General features: G+C 42.5%; 1 protein-coding gene across 14 annotated transcripts in view; it reads right to left on the bottom strand.

Moving 5' to 3' along the window:
* The window catches only part of COG7 (component of oligomeric golgi complex 7), a 57,166-nt gene that overhangs the window by 22,339 nt on the left and 16,502 nt on the right, over positions 1-18,325 (bottom strand). For all 14 annotated transcript variants that reach the window (XR_014785629.1, XR_014785628.1, XR_014785630.1 and 11 more), the window contains 2 exons: positions 17,750-17,872; positions 727-925 (listed from right to left, as the gene is read on the bottom strand). Coding sequence is in view for 11 of the 14 variants with exons in the window: in XM_084819113.1 (XP_084675239.1) it covers positions 727-925; positions 17,750-17,872 (322 nt within the window). In the remaining 3 variants the exon portion in view is untranslated. The remainder of the gene's footprint in view (positions 1-726; positions 926-17,749; positions 17,873-18,325) is intronic.

Below are 18,325 nucleotides of genomic sequence, written 5' to 3'. Positions count from 1 at the left end.
ACTGCCTCCCTAGGGAACTCCGCCATGTCCCCTCTTTAATGAGCTTCCGCCACGCATTAAAAACGTGGTTGTTCAGGCAGGCATTTGGGGTGGGTTAGGGTATTTTTAGAAATATGATGTTTTTAATGTAGAATTTTATTGTTTTAAACTGTTTCCATTATTGTACATTGCCCAGAGTGGCTGGGTGACCAGCCAGATGGGCGATTAATAAAACAAACAAACAAACAAACAAATAAGACCATGTAAAAGGCTTCCATGAGTTTGCCCCCCCCCCCCCCCCACACACACACACCAGGATCAGCTGCTGCATGCGAGAACAAGGGTAATGCAGAAGTACCATCTAAGCGCAAGTAATCTCAGGCAGCTCAGAGATGGCCCAATTACTGCATTTCTCCCAGCACAGGGCTGGATGGGAATAGAGAGGTTGGGTTATTAGTGTTTGCAAGAAGCAAAAGTGCCAAGTAGTATTTACTCAAGGTAGAATACAAAATGTTCAGCTTCAACAAACACCCTAAGAACTGTGTCAATACTGCTCAAGCAAGTTAAACAAAGTTTGGTACAAATGTTATGTAACCAATAAATACCACCAATGCAATGCTAACAAATTATGTTCCTGTAAAAGCTCCCATGTACAGAAAGAAGGAAAAGAACCCATGCCCTCAGGGAATTTTTGTAGGGCCGTACTGGAGCGATATGTGAGAAGGAAGGGCAAGAGTGGGCGCTTACTCAAGCTGGGCAGCATGGCAGCTTCCAGACCGCGCGCAAAGCAGGCCGTGGTGTCGTGCAGCTCCAGGAGCCGGCTCAGCTTGCCTTCGGGGCCAGCGCGCTCCAGGGCAGTGCGAAGGCAGGTGGGGATCGAGGGCACCAGGGCACCGAGCGCTTGGAGCAGTAGCACAGCCACCACCTGGTGGGGGCTCTGGAAAACCTGCAGGAAAGAAACGGGGCGGGGGGGTGGAAGCTGCAGGCAATTTGTACTCTTCAGTAGGCATTCTGCTGGGGTGAGGCAGGGACACTTAGGCCAGAGTTGGGGCAAAACTGTTGATTTAAAAAGGCTGGGACATAAAACAGGAAATCCAAGCTACAGGAAATCCGTTCAGGGGGTTCCAGCAATCAGAACACATCGATTCAGTGCAGGTCTTAACGGCTGACAAACTCACAAGGTGCTTTTTCAGAGAACATTCACTTCTCAGGGACATAGCAGATTTCTGAAAAACTGATTTTTGGTCCAGACACAAAGACTTTTCCCCAAACATATCTTAATATGCATTAATATTGCAGGTGTAAGATATTATCCACAAAATGCGGAAAAGAAAGGGAAATTTCACCAGATGTCTGGCCTTTCCTTTTTGGACTTGGAGAGGACTGGACAAAAACAGCAGTGCAATGGTATTTAAAGCCTTTGAAATTAGACAAGATCTATAAAGTTAGAAAATGTTGGTACTGTGCTGGAAACAGATATTTTTTCCACATGTGATGACCATGTTGCAGAGCTCAGGCATACTGGAAAATGATTACACAAGCAATATCATCCTTCACTAATGTTAATGCACCTACAGTCCTCTTGCCTTCTTAATTTTATACTAGATAGAAAGACATATGTGGTTGTACTAAATGCACCAGTGAGTGCTATTTATTTATATTTATTTATTATAATTAATCTTATAATAATTTATTTATTTATTTATTTTATTTATTTATTTATTATAATTAATATTTTATTGTGCATTTTTACAAAACAAAACAAACTGAAAACATTACAAAACCTAAAAAAAGGGAATGAAATAAAAATACAACAACATGTTCAAAATCCTCAGTTTCTAATATTACAATATTAGAGAAAAAAGGGGGGAAAGGTTACACGTAAACTTCAGTAAAACCAGACCAAATATCCACATATAAGTCCATTTGCAAGTTACGCCTATATACTACTCTTTCAAATATTGCATGTATTGTTAAGTCTTCAGTCCACTGTGTTATAGGCGGTGAGCTTTTTATCTTTCCCATATTGTAGTATCACAGTCTTTTAGCAATCAAAAGGGCGTGAAAAATCCATTTACGCTGACCATGTGTTACATTCCAAGAAGCAGGTGAGTAGTTTAAAATAACATTTACATCAGTAAATATAATACAAAATGTACTCATACAATAACTTCCTCCCCAAGGGAGGTGGCCATTGGGCATTTCCAAAACATGAATAAAAGAAGCACTGACTGCATTACACCTCCAACAATTAGCGGAATTTGACAAGCCTTTACTAAAAAGACTTTGTGGTGTCCAATAGACCTGAAACAAGAGCTTTTGCTGAATAAGGGGTAACCGAAGATCCATTGAAATGTCTTATACAGATACCAAAATGGCAGTCCATTGCTTAAACAAAATAGGACGTTCCAATTCCATTCCAATTCCATTCCTGCTGTAAACCACTTGTGCCATATTTATTCACTGATAATAAATGTTTATAAACATGAGTAAGTCAATACATCTGATCAGCATCAATAAGTATTTCCAATAGCGAAGGAGACTCCAAGGCAATAAAAGCAGCAGGACCGAATCCAGATACCAACAAATGCTTCAATTGCAAGTACTGCCATTCCACTGAAACTGGCAGATCAAACTGATCCTGCAAAGTTGGAATTACCAAAAACTCATCATCAACCCCCACTAACCGATCTAAAGTAAAGATCATCTTATCTATCCAGGTCCACCATAAAAACATTTTCTTGCCAATTCTTAAGTCTGGATTTCCCCATAAAGTCAATTTAGCATGGGAAAATGGATCAAACTGTAATTGACATGACATTATATGCCGAACTTCCCTGCCAAAATTGTGGGAGGAGCTCTGTCTGCCTTAATATGCCAAGAACCTAATGCCATCCATTTAAAGAGAGGGTCCGAACAAGAAGATTCCAATACTGACCAAGGAGAAAAATCTAATTTGAGTGGAAAAGACCAAAATTTAGTAGAGGTCAGCAAATAGGCCCGATGGTACATAGCTAGATCCGAAAACTGAACCTGCCTTCATTAATTGGAAGTTGCATCCTTTTTAAAGATATTCTTGGTGGAGAGGAACCCCAGAAGAATTTATGAAACAAAGCACTGAGTTTTTGGAAATATTTGCCAGGTATAAGTATAGGGATCCCATGTATAACATAAATAATTCAGGGTATGGTATTCATCTTAAGTGTATTCACCTTACCCCATAAACTTAGCTTTAAAGATGCCCATCTATCTATATCTTGTGAAATATCATTCACCAACTTGTTAAAATTTAAACCAATCATTTGAGATATCTCTAGGAATAATTATTCCCAAATAAGTAATAAACCCTGGGCACCATCAAAATTGCCAATTGGCTAATACACTAGAGTATATCCTATGTCCAATCTGTATTATTTCTGACTTTGACCAATTAACTGAATAGCCGGACAATTCACCAAAGGTATTAATCAATTTCATCAAAGTTGGAACTGACAACTGGATTCTCAAGAATAAGTTCAGAGTCTAGGGGTGCTTATTGATCCAGCATTGCCATTGGAGGTTCAAGTGGTTGCTGTGACCCTAGCACCTGGTTTATGCTCATTACTGGAAATGTAAAAATACACCTTCAATACAAGAACGGCTGGGGAAATTGTGGGATATTCTTTTATTAGTTCAGTTGAAGGCTTCCCACAAATCTGCAAATGCACCTGTACGTGTTAATGAAATGGCTTTTATAAAGAACTCTTTGTCTAGGTTATGACCCATTCGAATAGTTAAGCCCTATATAGAAGACTCCATATGCTCCATATGCTACCACAAATAAATCCAGTGGGCAAAGAGTTACAACAGGTAAGGACCTTTTTAGTGATTTCTTATAGACGTAAGAAAATTTGGATGCCCCTCCTTGATCTTACTGCCGGAGCCTTTCCTTGACCTTCGTAAGCAGAGAGGAGGGCCCCCTTATGCTCCATCACAGGAGCAACTTCTGCCACCTTCCTAGCTCTCCCCAATGAGGTGTTGACCTGGCTTCCAGGCCTCCCTTGTTCAGGGGAAGCTCACAAGGGAAATGACGCCCCTTCCACCCCTCTTGCCTGTCTGCCTTCCATCCACCCAATCCCCACTCCTATAATCGTGAAACAATGATATTAACTTAAACGAATTGTAATGGGCTAATTATATCACGTTTTTATTTTGCCCTTCCCCCACAATGTATACATATTTCCACCAAGTTTATTCTCACAACAAACCTGTGAAGTAGGTGTAATGAGTTAGTTAATATGCAAAACCGTGGACTTCACAGGGTTCCTAAATGTACAGAGACCTATGGAGCTTAACACAGTCAGTAGATTTTAGCAGGCTTTAGCTAACAAAAGTAGGCCCCTCGATAGGAGGGAGGGCTTCTAGAGCGAGCCTCTCACATACTTTTAACTGATATCAGGCAAGTGCAGTTCGATATGTCAGCAACTGTGCATATGCTTGGTTACCTCACCCTTTTCTCACACGGAGTAGTGTCTTATCTCACCCATGAACTGGGAGGACTTCACTCCAAAGCGGGAATGCTAGAGGCTCGCTCTTAAGAAGCAATTGGATTCCCACGCCAAAATGTTTGGAGTGCCTTCGGGAGTGCCTTCGGGAGGGCCCCCCCCTCCCCGCTTCTTCTAAGAGGGGGAAGAGGTGGCCTGTCAGCTCCTGAGCTTGGAGAGTGAGAAACCTATAAAATCAAGCAAGCTGGTGTTGGTCTCCAGTCTCGCTTCAAGGGGCAATGTGCACACAACCAGCTTAGAAAAACGTGTGGCCTGAAGAATGGCTTTTTGTACTCTGTTGGGAGGCCCCGGAGTACAAACAGTGTGGCAGAGAACTGCTTTGTCAGCTGAAGAGAGGTGTGAACTTTCTTTGCATGTATATATTCTGCATCCATTTTCAATCAATAAACTGTTAACCTGATCCATTTGTGATTTGTGAAGTGATCCACTTCAGCACCCACAAATCTGGTTTGATTGGGGCCTAAAAACTAAGATCCCATAAGTCAAGACAGTAAGGCTGAGAATGTGTGACAGCCCTGGGGTCATCTAATAACACCAATGACTGCTTGTGCTCCTATTTGGAGATTCCTGCAGGTATAGCAGGTGCCCAGTGGGAGCAGCTTTCCTAGGTGTGCCCCAAACTGCTAGCAGGGCTAGGGACCAAGCAGCCCTCATTCCTGCCCTTGCTAACAAATTACACCATGATGAAACAGAAAATCTGCCTCCCCACATCTACACCTCAGCTAGCAAACGCAGTCTTCTCTCACCTGCCTCGATCCTGGGAGAGCACCACTTGGCCACTGTGCAGATATGGCAAGCTTGTAGAAAGCACTAATACTGGTGTCAGAAGCAATATCTGATCCAGTAGGATGCTTTCTTATTTTGGTGGTTAAATATACAAACATGATAATTGCCATGGTTAATGTTTATGGCCATAATTTGGATTTGCCTATTATGCTTCATGAGTGCCTTAGTCATTTGCCTACTATTACTTATGATCCTCATGAAGAGGATTTTAATTTAATTTTGGACCCAATTTTGGATAAGAGTAACCCCCCTTGCAAACTGCAGTCTATAATCTGTTCAGTGTTGAAGGCCTATATGTCTATGAGTTAGGTTTGATTGATGCACGGCCTATGTTGCCTCCTTCAGGGCGGGATTATACTTGGGGGGGGGCTGTGCCTCAAAATTGTTTAACGTTAGATTTTTTGTTTTCTTCTCTACTATTTCAATGCGTGACGGTATGTAACATTGATACAATTGCAATTTCAGACCATGCCCCAGCTCACTTAGGAATCAAACTGCCTAACTCTGTTAAATCTTCTGGTACTTGGCATATGAATGTTTCACTGCTTAACAATGATCATTTTAAAACATAGATGGCTTCCAAACTTAATATTTTGAGATTAACGATGGTTCAACCATGTCTTGTGCTACTGAGTGGCTTATATGAGGGACAGGATTACTGCATTTGCTTCTCTTTAAAAACATCAAGGTTATTCAAGAAGAGGACTTGAATAAAATACTGAAGCCCTTATTGCAGCATGTCCATCTCCAAACCCCTATCGAAGACTACAATGCACTAAAATTGAATTGAACAGACTACATTCATCTAAAGCAAAAATTGTGTTAACTTGTCTGCAAACAAGAGGGATTAGGAAAGTGGAGAAAGGCCTGGCGAGATTCTGGCACTTCAGTTAAAAAATAAATAAATAAATAAATTCCACTGATCAAAAATAATCATATCTCTCTCTCTCCAAAAGATATACATTTAGAGTTTCAAAAATTTTATTCTGAACTATATAGAAAGGACAGGGAGCCCACAAGCCAGGAATCTGAACATTTGGTAATTCCACACCTGGATTTGCAGCAAAAAGAGCTAATATATTAATGGCAATTTTGGCAAATATACTTCAGCATGTGATACATATATTAGTGGATCTTGATCATGTGGGTTTTATTTGCCACAGACAGGGAGTGGATAATTTAAGGTTTGCAGTAAATCTGGCTGCTTTGCATTCTGAAAGAACAGATTCAGCCGTGATTTATTTCACTTGATGCTGACAAAGCATTTGACAAATTTCCACAGGATTTCCACAGGAATTGTTAAGACTGATTGGAATCTTATATCTCTTTCCTATGTCACAAGTGATACAAATGGAATTCTTTAAAAAAAAATTAGAATGGAGTGGAGAACAAGACATGGTTGTCCTCTGTCTCCCTTGATATTTGATTTGTGCTTGGAACCTTCGGCATATGCAATTAGAAAGAGTACAGACATTTTCCCCCTTCATGGATCACTGCCTTGTTGTGGCAAAGGGGCTTGTGTAACTCAGTGAAGCCATAAGCTATGCTGTGCAGGGCCACCCAAGATGGACAGGTCATGGCGGAGAGTTCTGACAAAATGTGGTCCACTGGAGAAGGAAATGGCAACCCACTCCAGTATTCCTGCCAAGAAAACCTCATGGAACGTATCACAAGGCTAAAAGAGATGACGCCAGAAGATGAGCCCCTCAGGTCGGAAGGTGTCCAATATACTACTGGGGAAGAGCAGAGGGAATTTCCAAGTAGTGCCAGAAAAAGTGAAGTGGCTGGGCCAAAGCCGAAAGAACACTCAGCTGTGGATGTGTCTGGTGGTGAAAAGAAAATCCGATGCTGTAAAGAACAATATTGTTTAGGAACCTGGAATGTCAGATCAATGAATCAAGGTAAGCTGGAGGTGGTCAAACATGAGATGGCAAGATTGAACATTGACATCTTGGGAATCAGCGAACTAAAATGGACAAGCATGGGTGAATTTAATTCAGGTGACCATCATATCTACTACTGTGGGCAAGAATCCCTTTGAAGAAATTGAGTAGCACTCATAGTCAATAAAAGGATGGGAAAAGCAGTACTGGGGTACAATCTCAAAAATGATAGAATCATCTCAGTACGAATCCAAGGCAAACCATTCAGCGTCACAGTAATTCAAGTCAATGCCCCAAACACTGAGGCCGAAGAAGCTGAGGTTGATGGGTTCTATGAAGACCTACAACACGTTCTAGAACTAACACCAAAAAAAGATGTCCTCTTCATCATAGGGGACTGGAATGCTAAAGTAGGAAGTCAAGAAAACACCGGGATAACAGGCAAGCATGGCCTTGGTGTACAAAATGAAGCAGGACAAAGGCTAATAGAGTTTTGCCAAGAGAACACGCTGATCATAGCAAGCACTCTTTTCCAACAGCACAAGAGGCGACTCTACACATGGACATCACCAGATGGTCAATACTGAAATCAGATTGATTATGTCCTTTGCAGCCAAAGATGGAGAAGCTCTATACAGTCAGTCAAAACAAGACCTGGAGCTGACTGTGGCTCAGATCATGAGCTTCTTATTGCAAAATTCCGGCTTAAATTGAGGAACGTAGGGAAAACCACTAAACCATTCAGGTATGACCTCAATCATATCCCTGATGAATATACAGTGGAGGTGAAGAATAGATTTAAGGGATTAGACCTGATAGACAGAGTGCCTGAGGAACTATGGACGGAGGTCCATAACATTGTTCAGGAGGCAGCAACTCAATCCATCCCAAAGAAAAAGAAATGCAAGAAAGCAAAGTGGCTGTCTGATGAGGCTTTACAAGTAGCTGAGGAAAGAAGGGAAGCAAAAAGCTAGGGAGAAAGGGGAAGATACAGCAAACTGAATGCAGATTTCCAGAGAATAGCAAGGAGAGACAAGAAGGCCTTCTTAAATGAACAGTGCAAAGAAATCGAGAAAAACAATAGACTGGGAAAGACTAGAGATCTTTTCAAGAAAATCAGAGATCTCAAGGGAACGTTTTGTGCAAAGACTGGCATGATAAAGGACAAAGAAGGCAGGGACCTAACAGAAGCAGATGAGATTAAGAAGAGGTGGAAAGAATACACAGAAGAACTATACAGGAAAGATCTTAATGTCCCTGATAGCCATGATAGTGCGGTCACTGAACTTGAGCCAGACATCCTCGAGAGTGAAGTCAAGTGGGCCTTAGGAAGCATTATTAGCAACAAAGCTAGTGGAGATGACAGTATTCCAGCTGAACTATTTAAAATCCTAAAAGATGATGCTGTTAAAGTGCTGCACTCAATATGCCAACACATTTGGAACACTCAACAGTGGCCACAAGACTGGAAAAGGTCAGTTTACATTCCAATTCCAAAGAAATGCAATGCCAAAGAGTGTTCCAACTACTGTACAATTGCACTCATTTCACATGCCAGGAGGTTATGCTCAAAATCCTACAAGCTAGGCTTCAGCAGTATGTGAATCGAGAACTACCGGAAGTACAAGCTGGGTTTCGAAGAGGCAGAGGAACTAGAGATCAAATCGCCAACATTCACTGGATCATGGAGAAAGCAAGAGAATTCCAGAAAAACGTCTATTTCTGCTTCATTGACTACGCTAAAGCCTTTGATTGTGTGGATCACAACAAACTGTGGCAAATTCTGAAAGAGATGGGAGTACCAGACCACCTTACCTGTCTCCTGAGAAACCTGTACGAGGGTCAAGAAGCAACAGTAAGAACCGGACATGGAACAACTGATTGGTTCAAAATTGGGAAAGGAGTACGACAAGGCTGTATATTGTCACCCTGCTTATTTAACTTATATGCAGAGTACATCATGAGAAACGCTGGATTGGATGAATCACAGGACAGAATTAAGATTGCCGGGAAAATTATCAACAACCTCAGATACGCAGATGATACCACCCTAATGGCAGAAAGCGAAGAGGATCTAAAGAGCCTCTTGTTGAGGGTGAAAGTGGAGAGTGCAAAGCTGGTGTGAAACTCAACATTAAAAAAACGAAGATCATGGCATCTGGCCCCATCACTTCCTGGCATATAGAAGGGGAAGAAATGGAAGCAGTGTCAGATTTTATTTTCTTGGGCTCCAAGATCACCGCAGACGGTGACTGTAGCCATGAAATTAAAAGACGCTTGCTCCTTGGGAGGAAAGCTATGGCAAACCTAGACAGCATAGTAAGAAGCAGAGACATCACCTTGCCGACAAAGGTCCGTCTAATCAAAGCTATGGTTTTCCCAGTAGCAACGTATGGCTGTGAGAGCTGGACTATAAGGAAGGCTGAGTGCTGAAGAATTGATGCTTTCGAACTGTGGTGCTGGAGAAGACCTTTACGAGTCCCCTGGACTGCAAAGAGGTCAACTCAGTCCATCCTAAAGGAAATCAACCCTGAGTGCTCATTGGAAGGACAGATACTGAAGCTGAAGCTCAAATATTTTGGCCACCTAACACGAAGAGAAAACTCACTGGAAAAGACCCTGATGCTGGGAAAGATTGAAGGCAAAACGAGAAGGGGAAGGCAGAGGATGAGATGGCTAGATAGCATCACCGATGCAATGAATATGAACTTGAGCACACTCCGGGAGAGAGCGGAGGACAGGAAGGCCTGGCGTGCTATGGTCCATGGGGTCACGAAAAGTCGGACACGACTGAACCACAACAAGAAGAGACATTTTTGGTTTTGTGCATGAGCAGGTTCCGTATAAAACGGCTTTATACACAGATTATTTGTTGTTGTTAATCAGTAGGTTAGAGTCTTCTATACCTAAATTAGTAAGATCAACACCGTTTGGGTTATACTGTTGGGTTATACTATTAATTGGTCAAATCTGAATTAATGTCTATAGATAGTATCAAGACACCCAAAGTGGTTACTAAATGGCAATTTTGTGAGGGCCCAAAATGATTAGATACCTTGGTGTATTGCCCAGAGATATCTCGTAAATGGTTAAGCTGTATATAAGTGCATTGCTGATGGAAATATCTCTTGAGTTGGAAAGATGGGCATCACTTAAGTACTTGGCTAAGATTAACATAATTAAGATGAATGTCCTACCCCAGGTAATTTATGCATTACATACTATTCCTTTACACATTCCCCAAACATATTTTCAAGAATTTTATGCAGCATTTGGGAAGTTTATTTGGGGGGTTCTCCTCCTTGTTTTTCACTGAAGAGGATGCAGTTGTCCATTAAAGAGGGAGGGTTTAATTTTCCAGATCTTCATTTATATCATAAAGTTTAGTTATTAACCTGCACTAATAATTGGAAAACAACTTTTTCTTTTAATACTCCTCCATGGGCTGTTTTATAGTCAAATTATTTGGCACCTCTTTTTGGCTGGATGGCATTAGAATCTAGGTATATTTTTTAAAAAAGGAATCGCTCCACTAACAATTTTAGCAGTGAGACAGACTTAGAATGCAGTGTCTCATCAGCTGCAGTTTGATTCATATTCTCATGCTAAATTATGGGTTTAGTTTTGAAAATACAGAGATGGCCTTTTATGTGGAGTTTACAGTAACCTAAGCCTACAACAGCTGTTTATTAAAGTATTTTAGAATGTGGTAAAGCAGATGTATAGATTGTCAGAGAGTAATGGAATATGGAGTTGGAATGTTCTATACAGTCTATTCAATGGCAAGATGCCCTAGCTTCCAGACGTACTATTTCTGTACGTAGATTTAAAACTGAGGCTGATTCAACAAAAACTTATGTTTCATGTACACTGGACACCACAGAGGCTAGTTAAGCAACTAGCTCTGCCAGATGCTGGCAATGTAATGAAGACAATGCCTCATTGAGGCATATGTTGTGGACATATCCTGTTGTGCCATTGCTCGTATGAATTTTGTTCTTGAAAAGTCTGTAATAGCAGATGTCCATGCGCTTTTAAATTACATCCCTGTCATGTGGGGATTAACAGATGGACAGCAAAAGTGGATACAGAGAGCCCTTACAGTTGCAAAGAGACTTATACTTCAGGCTTGGAAGGAAAAACACCCACCACTTATCTTTCAGTTGACTGAAAATCTTACTGCTCTTGCAACATTTGAATATATCTCCTACAGCTGTCAATTTCATATGGATGCTTATTTAGATACATGGTCTCCTTATATTAACATATATGTTTGAAATGGAAATGTTAAATCCATTCTCCATTTTTCTTTTCTTTTCTTCTCTCCTCTTTCGTTTTGCTTTTTTTGTTGCTGTTCTTATTGTCGTGTTTGCAAATAAAACATAAAAAAGAAGACACTTGCAATATTTTACTGAGGTCAAATAATAGGTGGCCAACTGATCTGACAATTGACAATATTTGATGGATCAACTGACTGACCGCCATGCCAACTCTAATGAAAATATTGTCTTGAGTGCAAAAAGATGTGCTAGAACATCCAAATACATGGGCAGAGTTACCTCTTTCTTAAAAATTCACACCACAGCCTTTGTAAATTTGGGAAAGTGTTTCAGAAACTGAGTTAGGTGAGTCCCAAGACTTGGGATGTTCCAGAATGATCTTCATGGCAGAAGGGCAAGAGCTTAGCCTTTACTAATTGGGGAATGTGTCCTGCTGAATCCCAGCACAGCAGAAAATTAGATATGAAAATGTTGCCTAACATTTTTAAAGGAATGTTTCAATTATAAACCTTAAAAACAAACATTATATACAAGTAGAACAAGCTCATATTGTATTTAGCCATAATGTGACATCAGTCTAACAATACATTAAAAAAAATTTCATACTTCTCATCTAACATTCTCATAATACTTCAGTCTTTCCTAACAATCAGTAAATGGGTGCCAACACTGTAGAGCAGCCTTCTTCAACCTGGTGCCCTCCAGATGTGTTGGGACTATAATTCACATCATCCCTATCCAGTATGGCCACTGACCATTCTGATTGGGACATGATGGGAGCTGTAGTCTAACACATCTGTAGGGCACCAGGTTGGAGAAGGCTGCTCTCAAGCAGTGGCCTGTGACCTGCACACTCCTCTGGCCTGCTCTGGGCTCTCTGGATGCTGCTATGGATCTTTGGCCAGGGTTCAGGTGCCACTGTGACAGGATAAGGAGACCTGGACAGCACCACTTGGAAGAAGGAGCAGACAAAATGCTTCTTTTTGCTGCATGCACAGAATGACGCTGGTCTGCTGAGATCACCCCTACCCAGAGGGGAACTTAAAGAACAGTTTATGAGGCCGCTTCAACCCAGCACATGCCTGACCACAGTGATGGAACACGAGAAGCCACCAAGCCAACATCCCGACTTGGAGAACAAGCAGGAAGTGACTGTAATGGTCAAAGAAATGTGTATCACACCCTCATGCCCCACAGCTTTGCTCAGAGCAAGTGCTCCTGTGTGACTGCCCTGTCCCTGTCCTGAGAGAGAAAGAAAAGAGGCGGCTCCACCCACCATCAGCTCTTCTGGCTCTGTGCACCAGCAGCTGTGGCCCTGACTGACTTTTCCCGTGGGTCGATGGCTCTTTGTAAAAAAAATGTCCTACCCCTATCTGCGGAGTCTATTTCATGCCATAGACCGCATCTTTTTGACAGAATCTCGTACAGCAGCCTACCCCAACCAACCTGCTGCCTTCCAAATGGTTTGCACTACAACTCTCATCGCCCCCAGCATCTGTCCACTACTATAAGCACAGTGAGCCACACATTTCCTATGACTTCACAGTTGTGTTGAACTGATTACATCCCAACAGCAAGGATAGAGAACCACTGGCAACTCACACCTTAGGAAGTCCATAACCCAATCTACCAGTTAAGAACATCTACTGGATCAGGCCAAAGTGGGTCCGTCTAACTCTGGCATCCTGCTCCACACAGGGAGCCCACGAGCAGGGCATGAAGGCTACTGGTATTCAGTGGCATACTGCCTCTGAACCTTAAGAAAAGGTTTCTAAGGTTGTTTTTAACATAGGAAGCTAGGAAGATAGGAAGCTGCCTTATACCAAGTCAGAACATTGGTCCATCTGGCCCAGTACTGTCAACAATGACTGGAAGTGGCTCTCAAGGGTTTCAGGCAGGATTCTTTCCTTGCCCTACCTGGAGAAGCCGGGGATCGAACCTGGGGCCTTCTGCATGCCAAGCATGTGCTCTATCACACTGAGCTATGGCCCCTCCCCATCTTATGTTGTATTTGTTTATTATTCATCCCTTTTGAATTTTTGTAAAGTGCCTTGGCTGGTTACAAAAAAGTGATATATAAATGCAATAAACAACAACAACAAAAACCTGGAAATTCCATACAGCCATCATGGCTAACAGCTATTGAGAGACCTCTCCTTCTCCATGAATTTATTTAATTCCCCTTTAAAGCCATCGAAGATAGAGGCCATCGCCACATCTTGCGGCAGTGAGTTCCATAAATTAATTGTGCGTTGCGTCAAGGACTTTCTTCCGTCTTTGCCCATTAATTTCATTAGGTGACTCTAGGTTCTGGCAGTATGGGTGAGAGAGAAAAATTTCTCACTCTCTCCGCTTGCTCTGCACCAGGCATAATTTTATACACCTGTATCATTTTCCCTCTTGGTTGCTTTCTTCTATGCTAAAAAGCAAATGATGTCACCTTTCCAAGTTTATAAATCAAGGTGACCAAAAGGTTAAATTGGTGCCCAGGAGCTTCCTGGAACATTGCCAACTCAAACCCTTGCTGAAGCCAGTGGATAGGAGACCAAATGTAGGGCTGGAGCAGAACGGAGAACCTGAAAGGCCTGCTGGATGCTTGGTGATATTCCTGTGGAGCAAGGGGTTATGCCGTTTACATAGCCACCCCATTTAGAATCAGAGGAGCCACCAACACACAAGGATGCCTAGATGTTCAGAGAGGGTGAACTTTGGTAGGATCCAAGGAATACATGTTACATTTACATTACAAGAAATTTTTAATTATAATTAATTTTTAATTGGTAGTAATAACTTAAATAGTACAGGTGTGTTAAACTGGATTTTAGATTGTTTAGTATGGTAGAAATACATGAGATGAGTATCACTAGGTAAGTGAGGCTATGGAGAAGTTGGAATGGTTGCTAGGGACAAGCTCCATGTAGGAAACACAAGGATTCTATGTCAGCTGACAAGAGGGAAGAAGACAGACTCGGCTGGAGAGACACAAGACTGTGGATAAGCTGTGGATGATCGATGAGGCACCAAAGACACCTGGCATAGCCCAGAATAATAGCCTCTGCATCTGTATGTGGCTTGGAGAGACTGCCCCAAACAAGAAGCACTTTGGATAGAACTATCAGGAGAGATGCGGCTGCATGGGTGAACCTGTAGGAAATGCATGGAGAGAAAAGTGGAATTGGGGAAACAAAGAGCGGAAGGAGAGGACCAAACACAAAAACACCAGAACTGATAAGAACAAATGAAAGCACATTATGAGAGATTTCCTCTGTCAGTTTTATGGCCTCATTACTTGATTCTTTACTGTTAAAATTATTTGTTGTTTTTATGAATCGTTTCTAAGTAAGTTGATTCAATATTTGTTATCTATCAGAACTTTAGTTAGAGGGAGTGCCTTTGTTAAGTCCCATACATACACACCAAGGATTTGATCTCACTTGTTCGCAGCTGACTCTGCCACTTCTCTGAGGTGGGGGGGCGGGGTGAATGAAGTTCGACAGCAGAATTTACATCGGACCATGATACACACAGATGGAGAAATACACCAAACCAACTCTTGGGAAATACAAACATATGACTATGTCCGGTTCCAAATTGACCAAGATTATCACAACCCAGAGGGGGGGAATTCATTCCAGGCCTCTTGCTGAGGAGGCCTCCGCTATACCTTCAGCAGCTGCCACAGATAAACATCAGCTTTCCCCTTCACGGGTGAGAGGCCCCATCAACCTAATCTGATGAAGGTGGCAGTTGTCTACAAAAAACCAAGCCACAATAAACCAGTTTTGCTCAGCCATCAGGGCACTTTTTATCTTTTTGCTGCTGCTACAGAGTTAAGGCCAAGTTATGAAACAGGAGATCAGCAGGAGGTAATGCTGAGGAGTTAATTTAGGGTGCCTGCCTTATTTCTGTATTGTTCACACAAGTCTTCAGTATAGGCATCTGTTCTCCACAAAGATCATGTTCAATGAGGTTATATGAGGCTCCCTCAGAGTTCACCTCTGCTCTGCTTTTCTAGAGAGGAAGCAGTTTTCTTCTGCCCATGGTGGACAGAAGAAAGGGACAAAGGCCTGCACTTGGCTACATTCAAGGTTAAAGAGTAAAGAAGCAGGATAGGAACATGTCCCTAAGTACAGGATGAACTATTCACTGGAAAAGACCCTGATGCTGGAAAAGATTGAAGGCAAAAAGAAAAGGGGACGGCAGAGGATGAGATGGCTAGATAGCTTCACCGATGCAATGAATATGAACTTGAGCACACTCTGGGAGAGAGCGGAGGACAGGAAGGCCTGGCGTGCTGTGGTCCATGGGGTCATGAAGAGTCGGACACAGCTTAACGACTGAACAACAACAACAACAGAATGAATAGCACCTTTTCTGAAAGCAAAGAGACTGACCTGGTTCACACATAATGGCGGCAATAGCTGGGTTGTTTAATCCAGGAATTGCTGGAGAGGAGTACCATGTGTAAGCCACTTGCAATTTAAACAATTGCTTTGTGATATCCAAACCCAGAAACTTTGTGTTGTGTAGGGTTAAACAACCCAGAGTTAACCCAACGATCGCCCATGGTTTGTTGTTGATTAAAAGTGGAAATGGCTTGCGCGCAAAATTAATCCCTGGCAAATTCCTGAGTTAAACAAACCAGGAATTGCCGCTGTGACATGTGAAATAGGTCACTGTGTCTTTGGCCCCCATGGTCAATGTAGGGGCCTGTTTAATTTATAAAAGCTCTGCTATATAAATGTGTGCAACTTTTGAGTTGTCCAGAGACACAGGGGAATTTATACCCCACTATTCAACAAAGAGTTGTTCCTAATGCAGTTTACAATTAAATGCCACCCCGCTGCCTAAACTCAGCTTTACATATCCACACACTGCTGTTTTATGATTTAAAACAGGATGCACAATGTAAGAGCATGAGAGCAGCCATGCTGGATCAGACCAAGTATCCATCTGGACCAGCCTTCTGTTCATACAGAGGCTAACCAAGTGCATGTGTGAAAGCCCCAAGAAGGACATGAGTGCAATAACACAACACCCCCCAGTTTGTGTTCCCCAGCAACTGGTATACAAAGGCATACTGCTTCTGACACTGGAGGTACCATATAGCCATCAAGACTAGTCATCACTGACAGCCTTCTCCTCCTCTTCTTCTTTCTAATGCCCTTTTAAAGCCACCCAATTTGGTGGCCATCACTACATTTTGTGGTAGCAAATTCCATAGTTTAACCACCTGCAGGCTGCATGTGCCCCCCTGGCCTTTACTGTGACCCCCCCGGCTGCCAAATTCCCATCCGAATTTCCCCACTGCCTGTACTCCCTACTCCCTCCCAGAGATACTGATGCAGATCACTTTCCCCACTGCTGCTAGCAGCAAGGAAAGAGTGACCAGTATCAGGATCACTGGGATATTCATATGCATGCACATGCATGTGGATATGTATGCATGTGCGTGCCTGTGTGCATATATATACATACATGCTGCCCTCATAGTCAGAAGGATTATACACCCTTGGTATTAAACAGGTCTGCAAAACCTATTCCAGCTCTGCTTGCCAGAGAGAGAAGCAAAGGTCCAGCCCAATGTATCTTGCGGTCTCAAGTGAGGTGACAGTGCCGCTGCTGCCCACCTGCCTGCCTGCTCAGCCGCTGGCTTGCTCTTGAAAGCACTGCGTGTGTTTTCGACTAAATCTCTGCAGCCACGAGTGCTGCACAGCTGTCTTGTTCATTTAAAAAACTGAACAGGAGGGGCTATCAGGATGTCAAATTACACATCACATGCCAAAATTCCACATTTGCACAATGCAATCACAAATGCACTGAAAATATTAGTGGCATCTCTTTGGAGACTTAAGTATGAATTTGGTTGCTGCACTGACCAATTTATATTCAAGCGCTTCTTCTTTAGGGAGACATACGTATACTGCAAAGAGTTTTGTAAGGAAAGTTCTCTTGGAGCTAAAATCAAGTAAAACTACGCAACTTAGTTAGGAAAACCCCAGAGGGGGTAGATGCGTCAAACCAGGTCAGGCCAGAAATAAAAAGCAGTCACCGAAAATGTTGCAACCATTCCAACTGCTCGGCTGACTAATTCGGCTGCATTTCAAAGAGATGAAGGAGATAGAGCAGCCTTGGGGGCAGCAGCAGCCACTCTCCAGTGCAAAGACCAGCCAACACCTCCCCTGAATTATTGCCAGATCTTCAATCCCTCCTGATCATCAGCACATGACATTTCAGACCTCACTGCTTCCTCCTCATCCATCAGCCACAGTCATACCTGTGTGGCCCAGTGCAGCTGTGAGTGCCATGTTCCAAGTAGCACATCATAGAGCTCTGTCAACTGCCGATCCAAGGGGAGGTCAGATTGGCACAGATCCTGCCACATGGCCACTAGCTGCACCTACGAGCAAGAAAGATGGTCAAGATCACTTTCACACAAAGGATTACTTTTATGACCTGCCTTCTTCGCCATCTGTAGTGGTACTGTGCAGAAACAAAGAATATTTGTTCTTCCAGGCTAACAAGGAAAACAAGGGTGAGGTCTTTTGTACATGGAATAGAATACTCGCTTTATAATTTCATAGCCTCCACCCCAAGTAGAACTGATTGACAACTTGACACCACTTCTCCAAAATCATATCTGATCCAAGAGTGCAAAAATCTGCCTCCAATAGATAAGTTGACGATGGTGTGATATAACAGCAGAGAGCTGGGTGTAGATCCGAATTTAAAAATTGCTCAGCTTACTGGGTGGGTTTGGACTTAACCTCTGATTCACAGGGCTGTTAGGGGGATAAGATGAGATGGGCTGACTGACGTGGGCCTGAGGTCCTTGGAGAAAATGTGATAAAGA

Source organism: Heloderma suspectum, chromosome 12, assembly GCF_057233095.1.
Source record: "Heloderma suspectum isolate Gila_16-S chromosome 12, 16-S_ref, whole genome shotgun sequence".
NCBI lineage: Eukaryota > Metazoa > Chordata > Lepidosauria > Squamata > Helodermatidae > Heloderma > Heloderma suspectum.
The sequence above is the reverse complement of the archived record's forward strand: the minus strand, read 5'-3'. Positions and strand labels throughout refer to the sequence as shown.